Source organism: Podarcis tiliguerta (genome assembly GCF_965153285.1).
Source record: "Podarcis tiliguerta genome assembly, chromosome: 9".
NCBI lineage: Eukaryota > Metazoa > Chordata > Lepidosauria > Squamata > Lacertidae > Podarcis > Podarcis tiliguerta.
This window is the reverse complement of record NC_139542.1, coordinates 10,102,892-10,128,601: the sequence shown is the minus strand read 5'-3', so window position 1 is coordinate 10,128,601 and position 25,710 is coordinate 10,102,892. Positions and strand designations below refer to the sequence as shown.

The 25,710-nt window shown below is 45.8% G+C and overlaps 1 protein-coding gene across 1 annotated transcript in view; it reads right to left on the bottom strand.

Moving 5' to 3' along the window:
* The window catches only part of SHROOM3 (shroom family member 3), a 216,357-nt gene that overhangs the window by 169,701 nt on the left and 20,946 nt on the right, over window positions 1-25,710 (bottom strand). Inside the window, exon 2 of the mRNA XM_083398147.1 lies at window positions 2,239-2,393. Within this exon, the coding sequence (XP_083254273.1) occupies window positions 2,239-2,393 (155 nt within the window). The remainder of the gene's footprint in view (window positions 1-2,238; window positions 2,394-25,710) is intronic.

Genomic DNA, 25,710 nt, shown 5'->3' with positions numbered 1-25,710 from the left:
TCCATCAGGAGAAACAACACTTGCCCTGCCCCGGGCACCAGCAACCCACACTATGCCACTGCCTCCCCGTGCACATACACATACAGGCTGGGAACGTCACTGGCACCCCTCTGGAGGCTTCACCTGGGGCAAAAAAAATAATAATACCAGGCTAGCCCCCCCTCCCCATAGCTATAACACTGCCAAGGGTCACCTAGTCCAACCCCCTACAATGTGGGAATCTCAACTAGATCATACATGGCAGATGGTCATCCAACCTCTGCTTAAAAACCTCCACGGAAGGAATGTTGTGAATTATCAAGGAATTTATTTCAAAGATATGCTTCCTTGGGAGGCTGAGGTTTATAAGGAAATAAAGGTTTCAGCCTCAAGAACTCTGAGAACCCTGCCTTTTCTTCCTTAGTATGAATGGTATCGTTGGGAGACACCAGGTGAGGTATAAAACCCATCAAGATTTTCAGTCCACAAAGCTCACTCATAAGTAAGAAGAAGAAGAAGTAGAAGAAGAAGAAGAAGAAGAAGAAGAAGAAGAAGAAGAAGAAGAAGAGTTTGGATTTGATATCCCGCCTTTCACTCCCTTTTTAAGGAGTCTCAAAGCGGCTAACATTCTCCTTTCCCTTCCTCCCCCACAACAAACAGTCTGTGAGGTGAGTGGGGCTGAGAGACTTCAAAGAAGTGTGACTGGCCCAAGGTCACCCAGCAGCTGCATGTGGAGGAGACGCGAACCCGGTTCCCCAGATTACGAGACTACCGCTCTTAACCACTACACCACACTGGCTCTTTAAGTGACATACAGAACGCAGGATTCCTTTTGAGAAAAGGTACATGAGATCAAGCTTCTAAGACTGAAGTCCTATGAACATTTACCATGGATTTGGTGAGGCTTACGTCTGAGTAAATACACACAGGATCAGCTGCTGGGTTCTTCTTTTAATGCACCTCCACCCTCCTATTTGAAGGAGAATTCCTTTTCTCCCCAACAGCCTGGACCTTCTCAATACGAGCGGCATTGTTGAGAGACGCCAGGTAAGGAGGCGGAAAGCCAGTACAGCACATGGCATTTCTGCCTGCTGTAGCATCATTAAGTGGCCGGTCTGCCAAGACCGTGAGCAATTTTAAAGTGGTCCATCGAAAAAACAAGTGTTGGAATCACTGCCATTATGTTTAGACTCATTTGCAGCTATCTGGATTGCATTTATGCAGTGGCGTAGCGTGGGGGGTGCAGGGGGGGCCGGCCGCACCGGGCGCAACATCTGGGGTGGCGCGCTCACACTCGCAGCTCTCTGCCCCTACCTGGCTCACTCACTCTCTCTCACTGCAGTGCTGGCTGTGCGAATCCGATCCGAGCCGCCGGGTCGCCGCCCACTGTGGAGGGGAGGGTGCCAGGCGTGCGGTGCGGTGCGGAGAGAGAGCGAGGGACTATCTGGGGGAGGGACAGTGCAGCGGGGAGGGGGCGCAAATTACTTGCCTTGCCCCGGGTGCTGACAACCCACGCTACGCCACTGCATTTATGAAACAAAGAGGCTAGGTGAGCAACAGCGATCCCTAGGTATTTGATAGCCACATAATTTTAGCAAGTACCACAAGAACTGTGACAGAATTGCAATGGTACGTGTCAGGGAACTGCCATCGGCTCAGGGGCGAGAGGGGGGAAAGCGGATGGATTACAGAGAGCCCCAAAAGATCGTGGGAAGCAGCACTTCCTCAGCGGAGGAAGGAAGCCACGCCTCTAGTGGGGAGGAGCTTCAGGGCTTGGAGGATGCAAGTCGGTGCCAGGACACCTTGCCTGAGCAAAGCGGGGAGGAGGGAGGTCCACCTTTACCCAAGCCTTCCTTGCGCAGTAGGCTTTTGCACAGAGAGGGGAGACGTAGACTGGGGGTCAAGAAACCAGTGGCGTAGCGTGGGTTGTCAGCACCCGGGGCAAGGCAAGTAATTTGCGCCCCCTAACCCGTGCATTTGCACCCCCTAACCCTAACCCCCAGATGTTGCGCCCAGTGCGGCCGGCCCCCCCTGCACCCCCCACGCTACGCCACTGCAAGAAACTACTCTGCTGGAGAAGATTTAAGGACCGCCCAGTCTCAGATTCTGCCAGTGAATGAGCAAGACATGGAATAGAGGCACTCTGAATTGTAAAGGTTTTTAGCACCAATAATAAAGCTTTAGAACAAACAACCACCCGATACCCCTTACAGTACGCAACAACCCTTTGCACCTCCATCGTGGCTTACGCTTACCTACCTGCGGACAAGCAGTTTCAACTTCTTGCACGAGCCTTTCACTAAGGAGATGGCTTTCTGTCTGGAACTGCTGAGCTCCACCTCGTTGATGTTCACCACCTCATCTCCAGGCTGCAGCTGAGAGTTCAATAAATCTGCTTTCCCTCCTTCTTCAATCTAGATTGGGGGGTGGGGGCACAAGGAGAGAAACAGAACAATGGTTTCAACAGGATTGCTTTTCGCCACGCGCTCCTTGCTCCCACCCTAGAGAAATTAATGAAATTGTTGTGGACGTTCAAACTTATTTCTACATGCCGCACGAATATAAAGTTGATGTTCTCAGCCCTGCTGAAAGTTTACTCAGTTCTCAGCTCCAAAGCTCTTGCAAGATTTCCAGAAACATTATTTCACAGCCTCCTTTGGCAGGTTCTCCCCACCCTAGTGCTCAGTTGTTCCTACTGTTAGGAAGCACAAATCTCACAGGGAATTCTATCTGTCACCAGATCCTAATACAGTGGTACCTCGGGTTACATACGCTTCAGGTTACAGACTCTGCTAACCCAGAAATAGTGCTTCAGGTTAAGCACTTTGCTTCAGGATGAGAACGGAAAACGTGCTCCGGCGGCGCGGCAACAGCAGGAGGCCCCATTAGCTAAAGTGGTGCTTCAGGTTAAGAACAGTTTCAGGTTAAGTACGGACCTCCAGAACGAATTAAGTACTTAATCTGAAGTACCACTGTACAGTATTGTCGGGTTCCAGTTGTGCCTCATTTGTTTCAGTACTTAAGAAATATCAAGAGATGGTGCAATGTATCTGCCAAGTTGAATTGTTGTATCCAGCTTAACAATTTTCTTTCTTTCTTTCTTTCTTTCTTTCTTTCTTTCTTTCTTTCTTTCTTTCTCAGAATCGTTTGTTTGCAAGGAAACAGCCTGAACCTTGAAACCAAAAGTCAACAAGACACAGAAATCAGAATGTGCCAGGACTCCTCAGCTTGCTGCTTCTGGCCTGAAGTGGAACAAAACTTCCTGAAACATATGCGATGTGGCCTGTCAGACTGTGGCCGGTATTTTAGAACCAAGCTGTACGATCACAAGAGTCATGTGGTACGACTTTTTGTTGGGCTGTGCCAATTCAAACTGCAGGTGGGGGAAATTGCAAGGAGAAATCTGCAGGCAGATTAAGTGACATGGCGTCAAGCAGGCATTATCCCCCATCTTCCATTGCATTTTGACATCACTTTACTTATTGCAAAAAGTCCAATCTTTTTGTGGGGAAGTGGGTTTGTTGAGTAAGGCTTTCCAATCAACTATAATTATGCAGTCTTGATTTGCTGGTATGTGACTGAATTGCACCAGAAAATTGTAATGGCCCAAAAACACTCTTTGATAATATTTTATTTTATTAAATTTGTATACTGCCCTTCATCTGAAGATCTTAGGGTGGTTCACAGCATAAAAAGACAAAATAAAAACACAAAATACATAATAGAAATATATTTTTTTTTAAAAATAATATTTATTAGATATTTTATAATTATAAAAAGAAAAAACAGTCAAGAAAAACAATACATGAATTCAACAAACAATACATCAACAATAAAAAAGTACAATACAACAATACAACATAAAAAAAAATCCAAATTTTATATCTATATCTTTCATTAGCTTATTTCCTCGACTTCCTCGCACCTCCCTTTTTTGTATTCTGGTTCAAATTAACTGATTCAACAAATCCTTTCCCTCTTCAATTTTTGTTCTATAATTTATCCTAACACAATTTAACTTTTCATTTTATCACATTAACACTTAATATTCATATGATTCTTAATATTCATATGATTCATATGATTCTTAATAACACTTCTGCTACATAATAGAAATAAGAGCAAGAACAAAACAAAAGAATACCCCCCCCAAAAAAAATAAACATACATTCTTAAAAGGGTAAAGGATGTTAGTCAGTCAAATGCCTGGTTGAAGAGGAACATTCTCACCTGGTGCCTAAAGGTATATAATGAAGGCGCCAGGTGAACCTCCCTGGGGAGAGCATTCCACAAATGAGGAGCCACTACAGAAAAGGGCCGTTTTCGTGTTGCCATCCTCTGGACCTCTTGCAAAGGGCCTGAGGGTGATCACATGGTCCAGGTTGGTTCATATGTTTAGGAGGCAAACAGTGAGCTTGAGAAAGCCACTTCCGAGCTAGGGAGGAGGTGGGATTGCGGGCTTAACGCCCACCCCACCCACGCGGGGCTGGCCTCAGCCCCGCGATGACCTGGGGAATCCTTGGACGTGTTATCCCCTGCCCAGCCAATTGGCTGGGCCGGGGGGCATGGCCTAGCCACATTTAGGTCTGGCGCGGCCGAGGCTCTTCCTCTTTGCCGCGCAGCTCCAGCCAGGTTTTCCCGCCCCGCCCACCCGTTCAGCTAGGTCTCTGACGATGCTATCGACTCCAGTCGGTCGCCGTCAAGGGGCCTGGTAGGAATTTTCCCATTTGGCAGATTGGCTCCAGCCACTTGGTTTTCGCCTACCTCGTAGCAATCCGTCACAAATTCACGGTATTGGCGGTTAGGCATTGGTAGGGGTATCCATCTATTGTTATGCAGATCATGGGGGGAAGGAAGCACCATCGCCTTCCCCAAAGCTAAGGGTAGTCCGGTAAAGGATTCCAGGGGGCATGGCCTCGTCCTGAGCCTAGGGAGGTGTGGGCCCTCGGCACACCCCCAAGCGGTAACTCCGGGGGGAGCTCCTAGCCGACATGCCTCGGCCGGACTCCCCCTATTGGTGGTTAACCCTTACCGGTTGAATCTGGTTAGTGTAGGACCAATGCCTAAGCCAATACCGCTCAATTCCTCTAATCAATAAAGTTGTGGCCTAATTTGACCCATTACCTCGGATTCTTTTGTCTCGTGTCTTTATTTCCAAGGGGGGAGGGGGGAACTTGCCACGCAAGTTCCACACATTACACAAGAAAGCTGTGCATCAATATATCGCTTCAGTTTGGCTCCTATGTATATACTGTATAAACCAGTTGTCTTTATCCACCTGGATAAAAATATATAGTAAAGTTGAAGCTAGCCTGTCAAGTTGGTTAATCTGCTCCTGTGCTTTTTATTATTAACAATCAATCAATCAATCAACCAACCAGCTTTTTAGTTATGTCTCAAGGCAAATAACAAACATAAAATCAGCTAAAAAGAGTTTTAAAAATAGCAAAGGTTTCTGGTATTTGGGAGAGTTTGAGGAGAAACTCCCCTGCTGATTGCAGTGACCTACGATATACGATATATGATATCTTTATTGTCATTGTCCCATGCAGAACAATGAAATTGAAATATACCTATAGGATATATAAGGGATATGTTGTGTTAAAGATCACAAGGGATAGGGCTGAAGCTGAGCTGAAGTGAGTTCACTCAAAATTAGATCACCCCCTGGGTTTTCGACAGCATCTTTGAGCTTCCAGTGCACTGCAGTTTAAACAGGGACATATTCTGAAAATAAACCTGGAAGAAGTATTTGCATTTAGGGTGTGGTGTCAACCCCAAGACAACAGCGGTGCTCAGATTCAGCAAGTGACGTGATACACAACTCTACCTTCAGCCAACGTCACCATGATTGCAAAGGCAAACAAAAGCCCAGTGGAGACACCACCTATTTCACCAAGCACCTGTTTCAACAGACAGACTGGAAAACAGTGAAACCAGGAAACATGAAACGCAGCACGCCAACATGAGACCTTGCCAGGAAAGAAAAGTAAAGAGTTGGGATTGGTCTTTTGATCTCAGGATAGCAAGACTGGGGATACTGTCCAAGTGGTCAAGAGAAGGATGTGGTTGACCACAAACTTGACATGAGCCAACAGTGTGATGCGGCAGCTAAAAAAGCCAATGCAATTCTGGGCTGCATCAATAGGAGTACAGCATCTAGATCAAGGGAAGTAATAGTGCCACTGTATTCTGCTCTGGTCAGACCTCACCTGGAGTACTGTGTCCAGTTCTGGGCACCACAGTTCAAGAAGGACACTGACAAACTGAAACGTGTCCAGAGGAGGGCAACCAAAATGGTCAAAGGCCTGGAAGCAATGCCTTATGAGGAACGGCTAAGGGAGCTGGGCATGTTTAGCCTGGAGAAGAGGAGGTTAAGGCGTGATATGATAGCCATGTTCAAATATATAAAAGGATGTCACATAGAGGAGGGAGAAAGGTTGTTTTCTGCTGCTCCAGAGAAGCGGACACGGAGCAATGGATCCAAACTACAAGAAAGAAGATTCCACCTAAACATTAGGAAGAACTTCCTGACAGTAAGAGCTGTTCGACAGTGGAATTTGCTGCCAAGGAGTGTGGTGGAGTCTCCTTCTTTGGAGGTCTTTAAGCAGAGGCTTGACAACCATATGTCAGGAGTGCTCTGATGGTGTTTCCTGCTTGGCAGGGGGTTGGACTCGATGGCCCTTGTGGTCTCTTCCCACTCTATGATTCTATGATTCTGTGTATTCTAGGCTTTGGGATCTAGGTGAACATTAGCCTAAAAACCCGTGAATCCCACAGGCTCCTGAGCACCCAAGGAAATAATCCAGGGCAGCATCTAGAACTGATCACTGGATGTGAGGGATGCAAATTTAAATTCCTACTCAGTGTCAGGTGGCAGGTGTTGGGTACAGGTCTGCAATAACTCACAAGGTGTCCATGAAGTTAACTCTTTATTCAAAGAAACAAAACAGCTCAGGCCATGGTGAGTTCCGGCACCTATTTTTCTTGAAAAAAGCACCGGCGGGAACGAGTTCCACAGTTTAACTATAAGAGCATTCATTGTTCTCAACAAGAACTACAGAGTTCACTGAGTCCGCTCTGGGCAAGTGCAGAGAGGGCAAGCTGAAGGAAATAGCTCAATGGACATCTTTTGAAGCCCACACTGCAAAGGAGGTGGTGATATCGGCGCACTAGAAGGAGGCTTCAGAACATCTGGAGTACCACTAGATGCTAAAACAAAATTCTGAACCAAAAGTTTCCACATAGCCCCAATGTGGATATGGTAATATCTGTTAACAGTTGTCTGCATTTTGTTTTCTGTAGATACGTGGTAAGGTAAGGAGAAAGTGACATAAAACGATTTAGCTATTATACACAGTGGTACCTCGGGTTACATACACTTCAGGTTACATACGCTTCAGGTTACAGACTCCGCTAACCCAGAAATAGTGCTTCAGGTTAATAACTTTGCTTCAGGATGAGAACAGAAATTGTGCAGTGGTGGCGTGGTGGCAGCGGCAGGAGGCCCCATTAGCTAAAGTGGTGCTTCAGGTTAAGAACAGTTTCAGGTTAAGTACGGACCTCCAGAACGAATTAAGTACTTAACCCGAGGTACCACTGTATTGTTGTTTAGTCGTGTCCGACTCTTCGTGACCCCATGGACCAGAGCACGCCAGGCACTCCTGCCTTCCACTGCCTCCAGCAGTTTGGTCAGACTCATGCTGGTAGCTTCGAGAAAACTGTCCAACCATCTCATCCTCTGTTGTCCCCTTCTCCTTGTGCCCTCCATCTTTCCCCAACATCAGCGTCTTTCCCAGGGAGTCTTCTCTTCTCATGAGGTGGCCAAAGTATTGGAGCCTCAGCTTCAGGATCTGTCCTTCCAGTGAGCACTCAGGGCTGATTTCATTCAGAATGGATCGGTTTGATCTTCTTGCAGTCCATGGGACTCTCAAGAGTCTCCTCCAGCACCATAATTCAAAAGCATCAATTCTTCGGCGATCAGCCTTCTTTATGGTCCAGCTCTCACTTCCATACATCACTACTGGGCAAACCATAGCTTTTACTATACGGGCCTTTGTTGGCAAGGTGATGTCTCTGCTTTTTAAGATGCTGTCTAGATTTGTCATTCCGCTATTATATGTACAAATGAGCAAATGAGATATTATCTATTAAGATTTCTTTGGTAAGTATTATATAGCAATCATAGGAAGCTACTTCATAAGGACTGGACCTTTTGTCCACCTAATTCATACTGTCTATTTTGACTAGCAGCAGATCTCCAGGATTTCAGAGAAGGGACCCCCTAGGTCCCAGCTGGAGATGCCAGGGTTTGGACTAGGGGACCTTCTACATGCCAGGCCCATGCTGTGTGTTATGAGTAACAGCCTCATAAATGCAACAAAATGGGAAAGGCAACCTATAATTTCTGCATACCTTGAAATTTTGAAAGGAAATCTGATCTGGAAGGAAGAAGGAGTACTGAGGGCCACAAAAACTGCCCTGCTCTTCTCCAAGATAATTGTGGCAAAACAACCAGCACAAATGAACTGCCGGTGCTGATAATACACTATCTGCAGGAAATAGGTTTTTAAAAAAACAACAATATAAAACTAAGATAATGAGAGAGCTACTTGTGTGGTTGCATGAAAAAGTTGCAGATTTATATTTGAGTTTCTCTCACAGCGATCATCAAGTCTAGAAACCTGCTAGAAAACAAAATTTGCTGCCGGCATCAAAGGTGTAAACGGGACTGTGCTTCCTCATCTGACTCCTTGCGGCGACTCTGAATTCTTAATCCAATAGCAGAAAGAAGGCTTAGCCCTTAAGTTGATTTTCCACCTGCATGAGCAGAGTCACTCCTGGCTCCACAAGAGATTTATATTTAGGAAGCAAAGAGAAGCGTTCTTCTCTTCATCTCCTTGCTAAACAAAGATTGAGCTATAAATATGAAAACAAGGAAAGCATCAAAGGTTGAAGCAGGCATTTCTTGCTCAATGACCAGGTAAGGTAATATATGTATTAACTCTGCTAAGACAATCAAACTGCTGCAGCAGCATAACACAAATTCTATATTTAGTAATTCATATGAAATTAAATATGAATTAAATATGAAATTAAATATAAAGGGCCACTGTATTCTGCTCTGGTCAGACCTCACCTGGAGTACTGTGTCCAGGTCTGGGCACCACAGTTCAAGAAGGACACTGACAAACTGGAACGTGTCCAGAGGAGGGCAACCAAAATGGTCAAAGGCCTGGAAACGATGCCTTATGAGGAACGGCTAAGGGAGCTGGGCATGTTTAGCCTGGAGAAGAGGAGGTTAAGGGGTGATATGATAGCCATGTTCAAATATATAAAAGGATGTCACATAGAGGAGGGAGAAAGGTTGTTTTCTGCTGCTCCAGAGAAGCGGACACGGAGCAATGGATCCAAACTACAAGAAAGAAGATTCCACCTAAACATTAGGAAGAACTTCCTGACAGTAAGAGCTGTTCGACAGTGGAATTTGCTGCCAAGGAGTGTGGTGGTGTCTCCTTCTTTGGAGGTCTTTAAGCAGAGGCTTGACAACCATATGTCAGGAGTGCTCTGATGGTGTTTCCTGCTTGGCAGGGGGTTGGACTCGATAGCCCTTGTGGTCTCTTCCAACTCTATGATTCTATGATTCTACGATTCTAAATATATTTGAATATATTTTGCTCCTGCTATTCACAAGGAGCAGCAAATGGCTCTATAGGGCATCAGATTTCCCCACCAGAAATCTGGCCTGGCATCGGCATTCCGTATCAACACCAATTTTTGCCTGGCCTTTGAAAAGACACCGTCAAGGTGTTTGGACCCAGTGGAAGACAATGCAATTCTAGGAAGAGGCGGATTTGGAGAAGCGTGACAGGTTCAGTCGCCCTGGGTGCAGAGTCTGGGGGTGCCACAAGGGGGCTCTGCAGCTATGAGCTAGAATGGAAGGCGGGGAGGACCAAATTTGGGTGTTGCACAGGGTGTTGCTAAAATTTGAAACCTCAAGCTCTGCCATTGCATCAGGCCTGGAGAATGTCAAGGAGGGCTGAGTTCAGGCCCTGTAACCTTGGGCAAAAAGACTCTTTAAGGTGGCAGTGCCACAGCTGCATTCTCTTCCATTGTCTCCAAACACCTCAGATGGCACACGGGGTCTCTTGGTGAGGCGGCATTTTAAATTGCATTTTAACCTGTATTTTAAATTGGGTTTTTATTGTAATTTTACTGGTGTTAGCTGCCTTGAGCCCAGGGTCTGGAGGGCAGGGTATAAATATTTTTTTTAAAAAAATATTATTATTATTACCTTGCAATGCAGCCAACCATCTGGCTTGGATCTATCAAAACCCTACAACCATCAGGATTAGCCAACACGTCCCCTGTGAATTTGCCTAATGGCCATCACCACATCTGATGACGGCAAGTGTTAGGCATTCAGTGGTCTGTGTTTGCCTGCGCTTGAGTCTAGACTAAGGATTCTGAGCCCCTGTGTTCCGATTCGATACATGATATCCAATCACAGAACATTTCAGGATTTGGGCTTCTGCCATTGGCTCTTGAACTCTGAGTTATGATTCGCAGCTTGGAAGTTTAGACAGCCAATCATGTTGGGAGTGGGAGTGGCCCAGGCCTTCAGGAATGTATATAAGCAGTTGCTTTGTCCAGTTCTGTTAGTTCAATAAAGGTTCTTGATGTTATCACTGTGTCTTGCCTTGTGGGAGCCCACCTACACTTCAGCAAGTTGCCTGAATTAATCCCACCCCAGATAAGCACATCAGGGTTGGTCAGCCAACCAGCCTGGGACTCTGATCTTCTGTCAGCACTGGCATTGAGGGACAGCTTTCTCCGCCATGCCTGAGAGCAGCAAGCTAGCTTAGGGGGCACTGAGCGGTTGAGTGACACATACAGCTCTGCCCTCCAGCAGAGAGGGGCAGCTGGTGGCCTTGCCACTAGGGCTCCCTCGCCCCTCCCCAAGAGCCACTGCCTGAGCCACCCTGCCTAATGGAAGGTTCAGCTCTATTGCTGAAAGTTCTTCTTTGAGAGCCAGTGTGGTGTGGTGGTTAAGAGTGGTAGATTCGTAATCTGGGGAACCGGGTTCACATCTCCGCTCCTCCACATGCAGCTGCTGGGTGACCTTTGGCTAGACACACTTCTCTGAAGTCTCTCAGCCCCACTCACCTCACAGAGTGTTTGTTGTGGGGGGGGGGGAGGGAAAGGAGAATGTTAGCCACTTTGAGACTCCTTCGGGTAGTGATGAAGGGGATATCAAATCCAAACTCCTCCTCCTCTTCTTCTTCTTCTTCTTCTTCTTCTTCTTCTTCTTCGCCCTCTGCCAGCCTTCTTCATCTACTCTTTAATTTGAATTCAGCCTGATCTTTTATTTCCCTTCTCTTCCCTCCCCCTCCCCTTTTATGAAGATCACCCGCTCTGAGACCCCCAGTTAATTCTCCCCTGGCCTCCTCGCTGGCCCAAGTAGGACCAATTCAGCCAGCTAGCCCTGGGGATTATCTAATGCTTATTTCCCCTAAATTGATTTTTGAATTTTATTGTTATTCATGTTTTTATACTGTATTTTATGCTGCTTTTATAATTAAGTGTTTTAATTTTGTTGTCAGCCGCCCTGAGCCCGGTTTTTGAATTGGGAAGGGCGGGGTATAGATAAAATTATTATTATTATTATTATTATTATTATTATTATTATTATTATTACTCTGCAACAGTCTGCCTCCCACCGACTTCTGAAGCAGCCACATTAGCAAAATGGCCCCAGTGGTTACACTGTGCAAACATTTGCGGGGGTTAAATAGAATCTTTAATCTGATAAATGGATCTGGTTGTACTTTTTATAGTGTAGCTGCAGCTCCACAGCATTCCGCAACAGTTGCTGCTTGGATAAGCAGTTTGGGCACCGTCACCAAAATATAGAAAAGGCAGATTGACAGAGTTAACAACAAATGTACAGTGGTGCCTCGCAAGACGAAATTAATTCGTTCTGCGAGTTTTTTCGTTGTGTCAGTTTTTTCGTCTTGCGAAGCACCACTGCATTTAAACACTGACAACGGCGGCGGGGGGGGGGAGAAGCAGGACAGCTGCCGCAGCCGGTACCTCAGACTCACCTGCGCGTTGTGGCCACAGCGCAACGCGGCTGCTGGAGGGCGGCGGGGCTCAGGAGCGCGACTTTGGCTGCAACGTTGGCTGCTGGTGGCAACAGCTCTCTGAGGGGAGCACGTGAGGGCGGTGGGCAGCGGCGCGAGGCAGCCGGAAGGTCAGCCGTCAGCCGGAAAGTCGGAGGGAGCCGGAGGAGCTGTCAGCCGGAAGGTCGGAGGGAGCCAGAGGAGCCGTCAGCCAGAAGGGAGCTGGAGGAGCGGGGAAGCGAGCGTGCGTGCGTGCAGTGACCGTCGCCATGACACGAGAGGCAGGGCCGTTTCGTCTAGCGAAGCAAGCCCTTAGGGAAATCCGTCTTTCGAAGCACCTGAGAAAACGAAAAACCCTTTCGTCTAGCGAGTTTTTCGTCTTCCGAGGCATTCATCTTGCGGGGTACCACTGTATTTAAAATGGTAGAAGGAACCTGCATGGTGGGGACAGCTGCTGTGCTTAGCTTCCTGGGAGCAGTATCATGGCTGCTTAAGGCAAGAGGTGAATGGGAGTCCACAAACACCAGCAAGGCACCAGATTGTTTCTGCCAGGGCACCCACATTAACCTCCCTCACGCTTCATCTCCTCCCTTCCATTAAGACGTATAAATGGTGGGATTGTAGTAAAATATAAAAAATTGGGGAAATGATATACAATGAGTTGAAGAAAATGTTCCAATTAACATTTGTAAAAAAAAGCCTGAAGCTTTCTTGTTAGGGATTGTAGGAAAAGACCTGCCAAGGAAATCTAAAAACATTTTCATGTACGCGACAACAACGGCAAGAGTCTTAATAGCACAAGGATGGAAGAATGAAGAAATTCCGACTAAAGATCTGTGGCAAGAGAAATGGATGGACTATGCAGAATTGGCGAAATTGACACATAAACTACATGATAACTGTGATTTTAAAGAAGAATGGGAACCTTTTATGAAGTATTTAAAGAAGCAACAAAATGAACTGACTCCTTGGCAGGTTTTGAATTGTTGTTGTTTAGTTGTTTAGTCGTGTCAGACTCTTCGTGACCCCATGGACCAGAGCACGCCAAGCACTTTTGTTTCGAATAAACACTCACAAATTCTTTATTGGTAACATAGTAAAGTAAAGGGACACCTGACCATTAGGTCCAGTCATGGCCAACTCTGGGGTTGCGGTGCTCACCTCGTTTTATTGGCCGAGGGAGCCAGCATACAGCTTCCGGGTCATGTGGCCAGCATGACTAAGCCGCTTCTGGCTAACCAGAGCAGAGCACGGAAACGCTGTTTACCTTCCCCCCGGAGCGGTACCTATTTATCTACTTGCACTTTGAGGCGCTTTCGTACTGCTAGGTTGGCAGGAATTGGTAACATACAGATAGATAAATTGAAGATCTTTACAATTTTATAACATGCAGAAAATAACATGTGCTGAGAAACCAGAGAGAGAAGCTGAGGGAAGTGGTTTTTTTCTTTTTTAGGGGGGAGGGAGGGAAATGTGGATGATGCATTTTTGATAAATTGTTATGTTGAAATCCCTAATAAAAAATATTTTAAAAGAGGTATAAATTCCACTACCAGAGAGCTAGGAGGCTCTGTCCCACTAGTTGAGCCATTTCTAAAAAAGGGGACCCCTAGAATCTGTACACACAGCAAACTAGCAACCAGACAAGGACCAGAAAGGAGGGACTGTGGCGGTTATATAGGGACAGCAACCCTGGATCCAACCTCACTGGAGCCGCCATTTGTAAGGCCAACCACAACTCAGGTGTGCTAGCTCTGCTCTTGACATCTCTTGTATTTGGTATGTGCATTCCACGTCCCTTGTCAAAACAAACAGAGGCCATCTTCCAAAGGGCAATACTTCTGTTTCCACAAATTCAAGAGGCCTTTGGGCTTGCATTTCTCAAAGACCAGTCCTGTCTCTCCTCGTTCCCATCCTTTGCAGATTTTTTTTTCCAAAAAAATTTATTGGTTTTCCAAATTTTTAACAAACATAAAAGAAAACATTACACTATTAAAAAGACAAACAAACATGTATCCTAACTGTTAAAATCCCAATTTAGTTATTATTGTTAAGTGACTTCCTCAGATCCCCCCAAACTGAGTTTCCATAGATCTCATTGTAGCAGTTTTCCAATATCCACTTTCAAATAAATTTAACTTATTCAAATTACCATCTTAATATCTTTTCATAATGTTTTCAATCCATAATGTTATACAATTCCACATATTTTACTCCTAGGCCATTTTGGTGCTTACAAGTAGTTCTACTTATATTATATTAGAATATCTAGCTAAATAGTCCTTAAATTTCTTCCAATCTTCTTGATGTTCCTCCTCTTTCTGATTGCGGATTCTTCCAGTCAGGTTGGCCAGCTCCAAAAAGTCCATCGTCTTCATTTGGCATTCCTCTACTGTTGGTATTTCTTGTAGTTTCCAATTTTTGGCTAACAAAATTCTTGCTGCAGTTGTGGCATACAAAAACAATCTAACGTCTTTTTTGGGCAGTTCCATCCTTTGCATAGATATAAAGGGCAGCCACTCACCTCACCGCCCCAGCTTTTATCAGCTTTTTGAGTCAATTCAGCAGCATGAAAATTCCCCCCCACACACACACACACCGTTTAACTTGCATGCGGTATCAGGACTGTTCTTAAAAGGCACAGGCGGAAGGGCAACGAAATGGGAAGCTTTTGTCCCACAAGCTCCTTTCAAAAGGGAAGGGAATCCGGTTGTGTTATGGCAAGGAGAGAACAAAATCCACGCAGCGTACTCAAGAAGTACTTTGGACCCCAGCCAAAGTTCCCCATTGCCGGGCAATGGAGTATATAGCACATGGGTGTGGTGAATCTATCAATTCCCATTTCGTTCCAGCCTTAAGTTGAGTTCACCACATGCCCATATCCAGTGAATAAAAACACACACACAAAGATTCGTCAGCGTTTTAGAGCATTTTCCTCCTAATATTTACATATACATACTTTGCAAAGCAATTTCCCCTAAAATAATGCACGTCTGCATGTTGTTTACAGTAATAAATGCACATTTAGTACATTTGCATTTTTGCATACATTGCTTGGTTGGAGAATCACAGAACCACAAGATTCAGAGAAGAGTGTATTTCGAGGGTTGACTGTGTTTTGGTTCTCGCAGTGTTTCAGAAAGTGTGAATTAGGGCAGGGTCACCTTTGAATTTGAACTCAGTTGAATTTCTCCTCCATCTCTTAACAGATCTGGGCCTTCTGGGGTCGGAGGCAATGCATTCCATACCACAAAAGTCCACAGGGCAAGATATTATACAAAGAACAGATGCTCTCCCGAGGCGCAATCCTATTGCACACTTACTTGGGAGTAAGCATCCTTAATCTCAATGGGGCTTATTTCTCAACAAGCATGCATAGGATCAAGTGCCACCAGGACTTTGGCAAAGCCTTAGAAAGAAGCTGAACAAAGAGGTAATAAACTTTCAGTGTCCCCATTCAAAGCAGGACCTCAACCTAACTGCGTCAGCCTCATAAACGCTGCTTGGTGGCAAAGGTCATTGCCACCAGCCCTTTCAGTCCTAAAATGATGCTTAAATGCCAATGACCATCACTGTCACCCATACGATGCTGTCCATAAAACGCTTGCCTTTTATGAGACAAACACGTGGCCTTTTAGAATCAATGGGAATTGACGGGACGTGGGATGAGGCAGGCGTATGACCGCAAGCGCAAGAGCTTTGGCTTTGTAAAATCTGCCAAATAAACCCAGGAAATTGTCTCCTTTCGTCCATCTTAGATCAGCAGTGTGTACCCATAAGGAGCGCACAAGCCACTCAAGCCAGGTTGTAAAACCACACAGCAATGCTAATCGCAAAGCACCTCTAATTATTCTGAATGTCCACTGACTTAAGTTCTGGATGGGAAAGTAACTTGCAGAACTTTGCAAACAGGGCCATAGCTGGTGAGTGCACTGAATTCATTTTTTTTAAAAAAGTGGGCTCTGTTTTATTACCTTTAGAACACATCTGTGCAAGGTATTTTAAGAACCATTGTACCACTTAATCAGTCATGGTTTCCCCCCAAAGAACCCAGAGCACTGTAGATTGTTCAGGGTGCTGAGTCTTGCTACCAGACCCCTGTTCTCCTCCCAGAGCTACAATTTCCAAAATTCCCCAGGAAGAGGGATTGATGGTTAAATCACCCTGTGAAGTGTAGCTCTGTGCAGGGATTAGGAGGTCAAACTACAGTACCCATGGTGCTTTAGGGGAAGCCATGATTGCTAAAGTGGTATAATAGTGCTTTAAATGTGTGGTGCAGGTGTGGCCTTAGGGACAGAAGACATTGCCATGCAAGTGGTCAAACTATTCGTCCGTCGAGCCCAGGGGTCAGCAAACCTTTTCAGCAGGGGGCCGGTCCACTGTCCCTCAGACCTTGTGGGGGGCCGGACTATATTTGGGGGGGGGGATGTACGAATTCTTATGCCCCGCAAATAACCTAGAGATGCATTTTAAATAAAAGGACACATTCTACTCAGGTAAAAACATGCTGATTCCCGGACCGTCCGCCGGTTGGATTTCGAAGGCGGGGTCCAGATCCGGCCCCTGGGCCTTAGTTAGCCTACCCTGATCTAGTCCCCTCTGACGGGCAGCTGCGTCTCATTATTACCACCTGCCACCTGAAACTCTTATGTGATGATGCCAGCGATTTGTAGCTATGATATTCTGCCTGCGAAGCCAGGTCTCTCTCTCCCAAGCCCCAAATAATGTTTTATATCTGCATGCTTGTTTACATTGTAATACAAGCAGGTGCCCCTTTCAATTATTTCCTTTCACGCGCTGCATTCTAGACATTCAATTCACCCACTTGGTGGCCACGGAATAAGGAAATGTGGCAATTTGCACACAAAAAAGCAGCAAACTGCAATGGTGGACCTCGACAGAAAACAGCTTAAAGAACTAACCCCCTATGCGTGGCTTTTATTGTAACCATATATTACGAATGTGGCATCCGATGAAAAACTGTTTCCACGTTGATTGTTAGGGTAACATGAGCACACCCAGGATGGATAGGAACATAAGAAAAATCTGGTTTTGCCAGATCCAAGTCATTGTCATTTGTGATGCCATATAGATAAAGGTAAAGGTAAAGGTACCCCTGCCTGTACGGGCCAGTCGTGTCTGACTCTAGGGTTGTGCGCCCATCTCACCTAAGAGGCCGGGGGCCAGCGCTATCCGGAGACACTTCTGGGTCACGTGGCCAGCATGACGAAGCTGCTCTGGCGAGCCGGCACCAGCGCAGCACACGGAAACGCCGTTTACCTTCCTGCTATAAAGCGGTACCTATTTATCTACTTGCACTTAGGGGTGCTTTCGAACTGCTAGGTGGGCAGGAGCTGGGACTGAACGACGGGAGCTCACCCCGCCGTGGGGATTCAAACCACCATACGATAGGCAAGTCCTAGGTGCTGAGGTTTTACCCACAGCGCCACCCGCGTCCCAGATAATCATGCACAATAGCCATTATTGCGCAGTTTAGTACAAATCTGAAATATTGTTGCTCATCTAGCCTTCCTTTCCCATGTATCTTGCAGTTCTTACCTCAATATTTCAAAAACTAGGGCCTGTTCAGAACACGTATCGGCAGCAATGGATTTGCCGTCTGCTTATTTATTTTAACAAATAGGGGGGAAACCCACAGATTTTTATGGTACCCCTAGGCCTCAGAAATTTGCCTGGTGATTCCGTTCTTGTTGTTTAGTCGTTTAGTCGTGTCCGACTCTTCGTGACCCCATGGACCAGAGCACGCCAGGCACTCCTGTCTTCCACTGCCACCCGCAGTTTGGTCAGACTCATGTTTGTAGCTTCAAGAACACTGTCTAACCATCTTGTCCTCTGTTGTCCCCTTCTCCTTGTGCCCTCCATCTTTCCCAGCATCAGGGTCTTTTCCAGGGAGTCTTCTCTTCTCATGAGGTGGCCAAAGTATTGGAGCCTCAGCTTCAGGATCTGTCCTTCCAGTGAGCTCTCAGGGCTGATTTCCTTAAGAATGGATGCGTTTGATCTTCTTGCAGTCCACGGGACTCTCAAGAGTCTCCTCCAGCACCATAATTCAAAAGCGTCAATTCTTCAGCGATCAGCCTTCTTTATGGTCCAGCTCTCACTTCCATACATCACTACTGGGAAAACCATAGTTTTTACTATACGGACCTTTGTTGGCAAGTTGATGTCTCTACTTTTTAACTGGTGATTCCAGCTGATGCCAAACATGGTGAGCAAAATTACCTACCTTCCAGTTACAACCCAAATGACAACTGGCCGTTTTTCAAAATAAAATGATATGTATCCAAACTTCTTGAGAGATGGTCATTACTAGCTAATGGATCGGTGTATCATTCAGGGCGATCTTCAATCCTGTTTCCTCCTGCAACACGCTAGCATTTGCTCTGTAGGCTTCCCAGGAGGCAACAGGTAGTTTAAAGGAGGGCCTGTTAAGGGCCCCTTGGTTTCACGAAAGCTTATGTTTATTCTATGCGTAGATAATTTCCACGCGGGAGATTATGTCACCCTCGTCAATTATTGGCTTCACCTGCAGTTCATTCCACAAATTCCATTCTGACACATCGCCAGGTGATGCAAACTCGATCCCTTTCGGGTTCTGGTGGTTATCATGGGGATGCAAAGCCATGGGATTTCGTTAACTCTGCGGCAGCTCCTATCTCTTATTCTTCCCTCAGCAACCTCCTTCCCCGAAGCGTACAAACTCTGCCAACAATGCTTATCAATGTGTTAACATTTGCTCTGCAGCATAATTAATTGCAAAAAAAGTATTTGCCAAAGGGAACAGAAGGCATATTCAATATAATGCTTCCCATGGATAAGAATTATGCTTGAGAACAATGGCTAGGTCCAGAGATCATGCAGGTCAGGCCAGTACTGGAGACACCAGACTTGGAGGAGGGGAGGAGAGGAACTAAGCATAATACTCTGCACTTCCAGTTTCAGTTTTTGCTGGGATCTTAGGAAGCTTGTTAGCTTCTGATTTGGGGCAGGATAGAATGAAGGCCACCTCATGAGAAGAGAAGACTCCCTGGAAAATACCCTGATGCTGGGAAAGATGGAGGGCACAAGGAGAAGGGGACGACAGAGGACGAGATGGTTGGACAGTGTCTCGAAGCTACCAGCATGAGTTTGACTAAACTGCGGGAGGCAGTGAAAGATAGGAGTGCCTGGCGTGCTCTGGTCCATGGGGTCATGAAGAGTCGGACATGACTAAACGACTAAACAACAACAACAAGAATGAAGTATTTTAAAATAGGGCATGCTGGTTGCCTGGAACCCTGAACAGAAGTGCTTCATCATACCCTACAACATTTCTCTGATGAAAATAAGGATGTCCTATTGTGTAAATTAAATTATTATTATTATTATTATTATTATTATTATTATTATTATTAATATTATTTATACCCTGCCCATCCGACTGGGCTCCCCCAGCCACTCCGGGCAGCTTCCAACATATATAAAAACATAATGGAACATTTAAAAAAACTTCCCTATACAGGGCTACCTTCAGAAGGTTTGGGGGCTGGATAACTCCATACCCTCCAACATTTCTCTAATGGAAATAGGAAAGTCCTAAGGAAATCAAATCAGAAACTGGGATTTGTTGTTGTTGTTTAGTCATTTAGTCGTGTCCGACTCTTTGTGACCCCATGGACCAGAGCACGCCAGGCCCTCCTGTCTTCCACTGCCTCCCGCAGTTTGGTCAAACTCATGCTGGTAGCTTCAAGAACACTGTCCAACCGTCTCATCCTCTGTCGTCCCCTTCTCCTTGTGCCCTACATCTTTCCCAACCTCAGGGTCTTTTCCAGGGAGTCTTCTCTTCTCATGAGGTGGCCAAAGTATTGCAGCCTCAGCTTCACGATCTGTCCTTCCAGTGAGCACTCAGGGCCGATTTCATTCAGAATGGAGAGGTTTGATCTTCTTGCAGTCCATGGGACTCTCAAGAGTCTCCTCCAGCACCATAATTCAAAAGCATCAATTCTTCAGCCCTCACTTCCATACATCACTACTGGGAAAACCATGGCTTTAACTATATGGACCTTTGTTGGCAAGGTGATGTCTCTGCTTTTTAAGATGCTGTCTAGGTTTGTCATTGCCTTTCTCCCAAAAAGCAGGCGATGACCAACCTAGATAGCTTCTATAAATCCGGGACTGTCCCTGGAAAACGGGGGCACCTGGAGGGTATGCTTCATGCTGCAACACTTTGCAGTTTATTTGTAAAATAATTACCTTCTGAACCCCAGCTTACCGCTAAATCGTGGTCTTTTTGATCTGCATATATATTGGCTAGAAGTGCATTTTGCTAGCATCGGAAGGTTAAAGGTCTCTGGCCGTTTCCTATGGCAACGTTCCTATGGATAAATAGCATTTGCTTGTTGTGTCAAGCACAGTAGGTGGGGAGCCTTCGCTGCCTGAAAATCGGCTCACCAGGAGGAACCCAAAGCCCTGGGCCATATGTCTCTTTGCTGTCTCTCTGGCCTGCTTACTCCCATACTGACATTTGTATGAAGTGTTGCCACAGACAGGCAAATGGAAGCATGGGAATAAAGAGGAACCAGTCCTTTAAAAGCTACCTTCGGCACTCCATCGTGTTATCTATTCCATCTCTATTGCCTTTTTTTGGCACCTGTGGAAAACCGTCCTTCTCCACCAGATATTTTGAGTGGAAATGAAAAGGAAAAATACTGTAAAAAAAAAAAAAAGAGTCAGAGAGCTTTAACTCTTCAAGGTGAAAACACTGTCCTTTACTGCCACCTTATGTCCAGAGCTGGAGCTCTGTTGGACAAAATTCTGAATGTGTATGCTGTTCCCACAGAAAGGAGAGGGCCAGTTAGATTTTATGTCTTCACTACTCTGATTTATAACATTGTCAGCCAACACGGGAGTCCGGTTAGGATCGGGTCACTGGAGATTGGGAGTCCCAACAGAAATCAAGGTCAGGAATTTCAAGAAGCACCAGGCTTGGAGCTTGGCAAGGACGGCACCCGAAGGAGCAATTCACTTTGTTATTGTTACTACTCGCTTCTGTCTCTTGTGCTGGCTCCAGCCAATTGTTCTTATAGCCAGGTCCAACTGAAGTGTCCAGCTGAAAGCTGGCCAAGAGAGGGCAGTAGGCTTCAATGGGGACTTTGCTCTTTTCCATAACTGCAATAAATCAGAGGAGGGGCATGGACCGTAGATTTTAAGGAAGTTATAAATAGACTGTCCTTCTATAGGAACGCAGGGAGCTGCCTTGGACTGAGACACAACAATGGTCCATCTAGCTGTGTTTAGATACACTGACCAGTAGCATCTGTTCAGTATCTCATCTCTTAGCCCTACCTAGAGATGCTGGGGAATGGACCCAGGACCATCTACATGCCAAACTATCATTGAGCTACAGCCTTTGTCAACTATCAAGGCATACACCCCTATCTCTCGACCCCTTTGTGCCGAAATTTCAACAGATGATGATGGATTTGGCTTTGCCCTTTATATCACCTTCACTATCTTTCTTATTTATTTATTTATTTATTTATTTATTTATTTAATATACAATTTTTATTAGATTTTCTGTTTTACATTTTCAAATATTCACTTAAAACAACCTTAAAATATCAGTGACTTCCCTTCCTCTCTTTCCATGTTTCATTTTGCACAACATAAATCCCTGCATATTTTACATAAACTAAACCATTCAGTATTCCATTACAGTGGCACCTCGGGTTACATACGCTTCAGGTTACAGACTCCGCTAACCCAGAAATAGTGCCTTGGTTTAAGAACTTTGCTTCAGGATAAGAACAGAAATCGTGCAGTGGCGGCGCAGCGGCAGCAGCAGGAGGCCCCATTAGCCAAAGCGGTGCTTCAGGTTAAGAACAGACCTCCGGAATGAATTAAGTACTTAAACCGAGGTACCACTGTATTCCGGAAATCCTTGTCTTAGACTCTGTGAAAGGAATCTGTGGAACTGTAACAACCTTTCATGTAGATTATTGGACTCTATGAACAGACAGGTGGAATAGATACTTATACATGTATGGACCTTATGCATGAACTGACTAGAGAACGAACTGATCCACTGGTTCTTCTGCTTTTTTCACTGAACTTTATGAGACTTCTGTTGAAATCTACAATTAGATACCATGAATAGTGTACCTAATTTATTCAAAAGTACAGCCGGTTACGTCTTGTGTGTTTATTGAGCATGTTTCACGTAACCATAGGTTTGTTGTTGTTGTTTTACCCTGAACATTCCCACAAGAACATACGCTCAACCACATTGCATCTCTAGCACTTATCTGATTCAAGAAGAAGAAGAAGAGTTTGGATTTGATATCCCACTTTATCACTACCCGAAGGAGTCTCAAAGTGGCTCACATTCTCCTTTCCCTTCCTCGCCCACAACAAACACTCTGTGAGGTGAGTGGGGCTGAGAGACTTCAGAGAAGTGTGACCAGCCTAAGGTTACCCAGCAGCTGCATGTGGAGGAGCGGGGAAGTGAACCCGGTTCACCAGATTACGAGTCTACCGCTCTTAACCACTACACCACACTGGCTCTTATGTATAAGATGTATAAGACTGAATCCACACTGGATTATACATCTTATACATCTTAGCAAGCCTACTTGGAGTTAAGTACCACCTGCAAATCATTTTCAAGTAATTCTCCTTCAAGGAATAACATGTTGTAAACTTCAGATCACCTTCGCTATCTTGCTTCCCTTGTATTTGCTGAAGCCCATCAGGTGCTGTTGCAACTTCTGCAAAAAAAAATACTTTGCAGACATGGCATTCAAAAGGATTTTGGCAGTGCTAAGGAGGATATAAGGGATGAGGGTGGCGCTGTGGGTTAAACCACAGAGCCTAGGGCCTGCCAATCAGAAGGTTGGCGGTTCGAATCCCCGCGACGAGGTGAGCTCCCGTTGCTCGGTCCCAGCTCCTGCCAACCTAGCAGTTCAAAAGCACGTCAAAGTGCAAGTAGATAAATAGGTACCACTCCGGCGGGAAGGTAAACGTCGTTTCCGTGTGCTGCTGTGGTTTGCCAGAAGCGGCTTAGTCATGCAGGCCACATGACCTGGAAGCTGTACGCCGGTTCCCTCGGCCAATAAAGCGAGATGAGTGCCACAACCCCAGAGTCAGTCACGACTGGACCTAATGGTCAGGGGTCCCTTTACCTTTAGATTTTAAGGAGGACATAATAAACCTGATTCAGAAGTGTCTAATCTTCTGCCACCTCTGCACACGTGCCTCAAATATTATGCCTTTTGTCCTGGTCGCATTGTTAAAAAGAGAGCAGGAAAAATAGCATTTACTCTTTAGCTAATTACCATGATGCAGACCGGGTTTTTGGCTACCATTGGATCTCTAATTGAGTCTCTCAGTTGCCAAACAGCTTTGCAAGCTGTGTGCCCGTGCAGAATAAGGCCATTTGAGGAGCACGGGGAAGGAATGCTCTGAGAGAGGCAATGGTAATCTTGGAACAGGGACAGCTGTTCATCTGGCTGCCTTGTCATTCATAGTAACATTCAGAGCCACTGCTTTCCATAAACTGGATCCAGATGTGGCTTTCTCTAGGAGCCCGGCAACAGCCGACACACCCTTTGGACCAAATAGGCTCCATTAATGACTACTTGGCATGGCAGCGCCTCCATCACCCCTGCCCTCCAAAAACAGCTGGATTCCTGCCACCACCCACATCTTTGGCTGCAGGAATTTTATGGCTTACAGACGCTTGGCTTAGTTCCTAGTAGAATGAGGGTGGTGCATCTGGAGTAAATGCACATTCATTGGGCTGTTCTGTGCTTCTGCCATATCGATCTCACAAACAACCTAGAATTGGCAGCGGCGGCAGGCGTCCCCCCCACTTAGGTGTTGTTGTTGTTGTTGCTGTTTAGTCGTTTAGTCGTGTCCGACTCTTTGTGACCCCATGGACCAGAGCACACCAGGCCCTCCTGTCTTCCACTGCCTCCCGCAGTTTGGTCAAACTCAGGCTGGTAGCTTCGAGAACACTGTCCAACCATCTCATCCTCTGTCGTCCCCTTCTCCTTGTGCCCTCCATCTTTCCCAACATCAGGGTCTTTTCCAGGGAGTCTTGTCTTCTCATGAGGTGGCCAAAGTGCTGGAGCCTCAGCTTCAGGATCTGTCCTTCCAGTGAGCACTCAGGGCTGATTTCCTTCAGAATGGATCGGTTTGATCTTCTAACAGTCCATGGGACTCTCAAGAGTCTCTTCCAGCACCATAATTCAAAACCCACTTAGGTGTGATAGCATATGTAACTAAATAATTCAATTCAAACCCAGAAATCGCGGAGAGAGCTGGAGAGTCCTTGCGGCTTGCGAATAGACCCTTTCCAGAGCCCAAAGAGGATGTCAATGAGGACGAATGAAGCCCTGAAGAGACTGGAGGCACAGTGGGGCTTTGTTTAGGCTGCTCAGCCTCCCCGCCTAACAGCTGATATGTGAAGTAGAAGCCAGCAGCAGCAGCTGCTTCCCTACGCGTCCTCCAGACTCCACCAGAGCTTCACCGCTAGTTATGGATATTTTTGGATACAGTATTTTTTGGTCTACATTGGAGAGAGAGCAGCAGAGGGGGCATTTAAAGGATGTTTAGATTAAGGTTATGAAATATACTCGATGTCGAGTGTGGATTTCATGCTCTTTATTCAGCTCATAGTAGAGAGGGATGGAAGTTCCCCCGTAATGTCTGCTTTATATACATTATTTACACAATGGACCCCATGTGATTGGCTAATTCCGGGATTCTCCTGTAGGCCAATCAGGTTGCGGATTCACTTCCACAACCACAGTTGGATTGGGTGGCTCCTGCGGACCAATCAGGCTGCTGCATTCTGGATCCTATTGTTCTAGGACCAATCAGACTGCTGCATTCTGAATCCTATTGTTCTAGGACCAATCAAACTGCCGCATTCTGGATCCTATTGTTCTAGGACCAATCAGACTGCCGCATTCTGGATCCTATTGTTCTAGGACCAATCAGACTGCCGTATTCTGGATCCTATTGTTCTAGGACCAATCAGACTGCTGCAATTTGGATCCTATTCAGCTCAGTACATAACAGGTTACCAGATTTTTTTTCAATGAATCCGGGGACAGTTATTGGCCACATGAGCTGGAAGCTGTACGCCGGCTCCCTCAGCCAATAAAGCGAGATGAGCGCAGCAACCCCAGAGTCGGTCACGACTGGACCTAATGGTCCGGGGTCCCTTTACCTTTTACTCTCAAAAGGGATGGAAAGCTCCATCCATCTCTCTCTCTCTCTCTCTCTCTCTCTCTCTCTCTCTCTGTTTCTTGTTTTTCCAATCTTACATTCAGCTCCCCACATTTCTGTAGCAATATCATCATAATAGGTTACTCCTTGTGAACATTATTTAGCATTTCGGTGCAAATCTATCCTCACAAACTGGTTTTTGTGCGCCGCTTTGACTAATAGGAGTTGTAGTCCAAAAACACCAAGTTGGCCAAGGCCTCTTTGAGGTCTAGTAGGCAGGAAACAAACATTTGCCAGGGAAACCAGAGTGCCTCAAAGGTGAAAAGATGCATTTCATCAGAGATTCGTCTCAGTCTTGGAAAAAGGCTTGCTAATATAT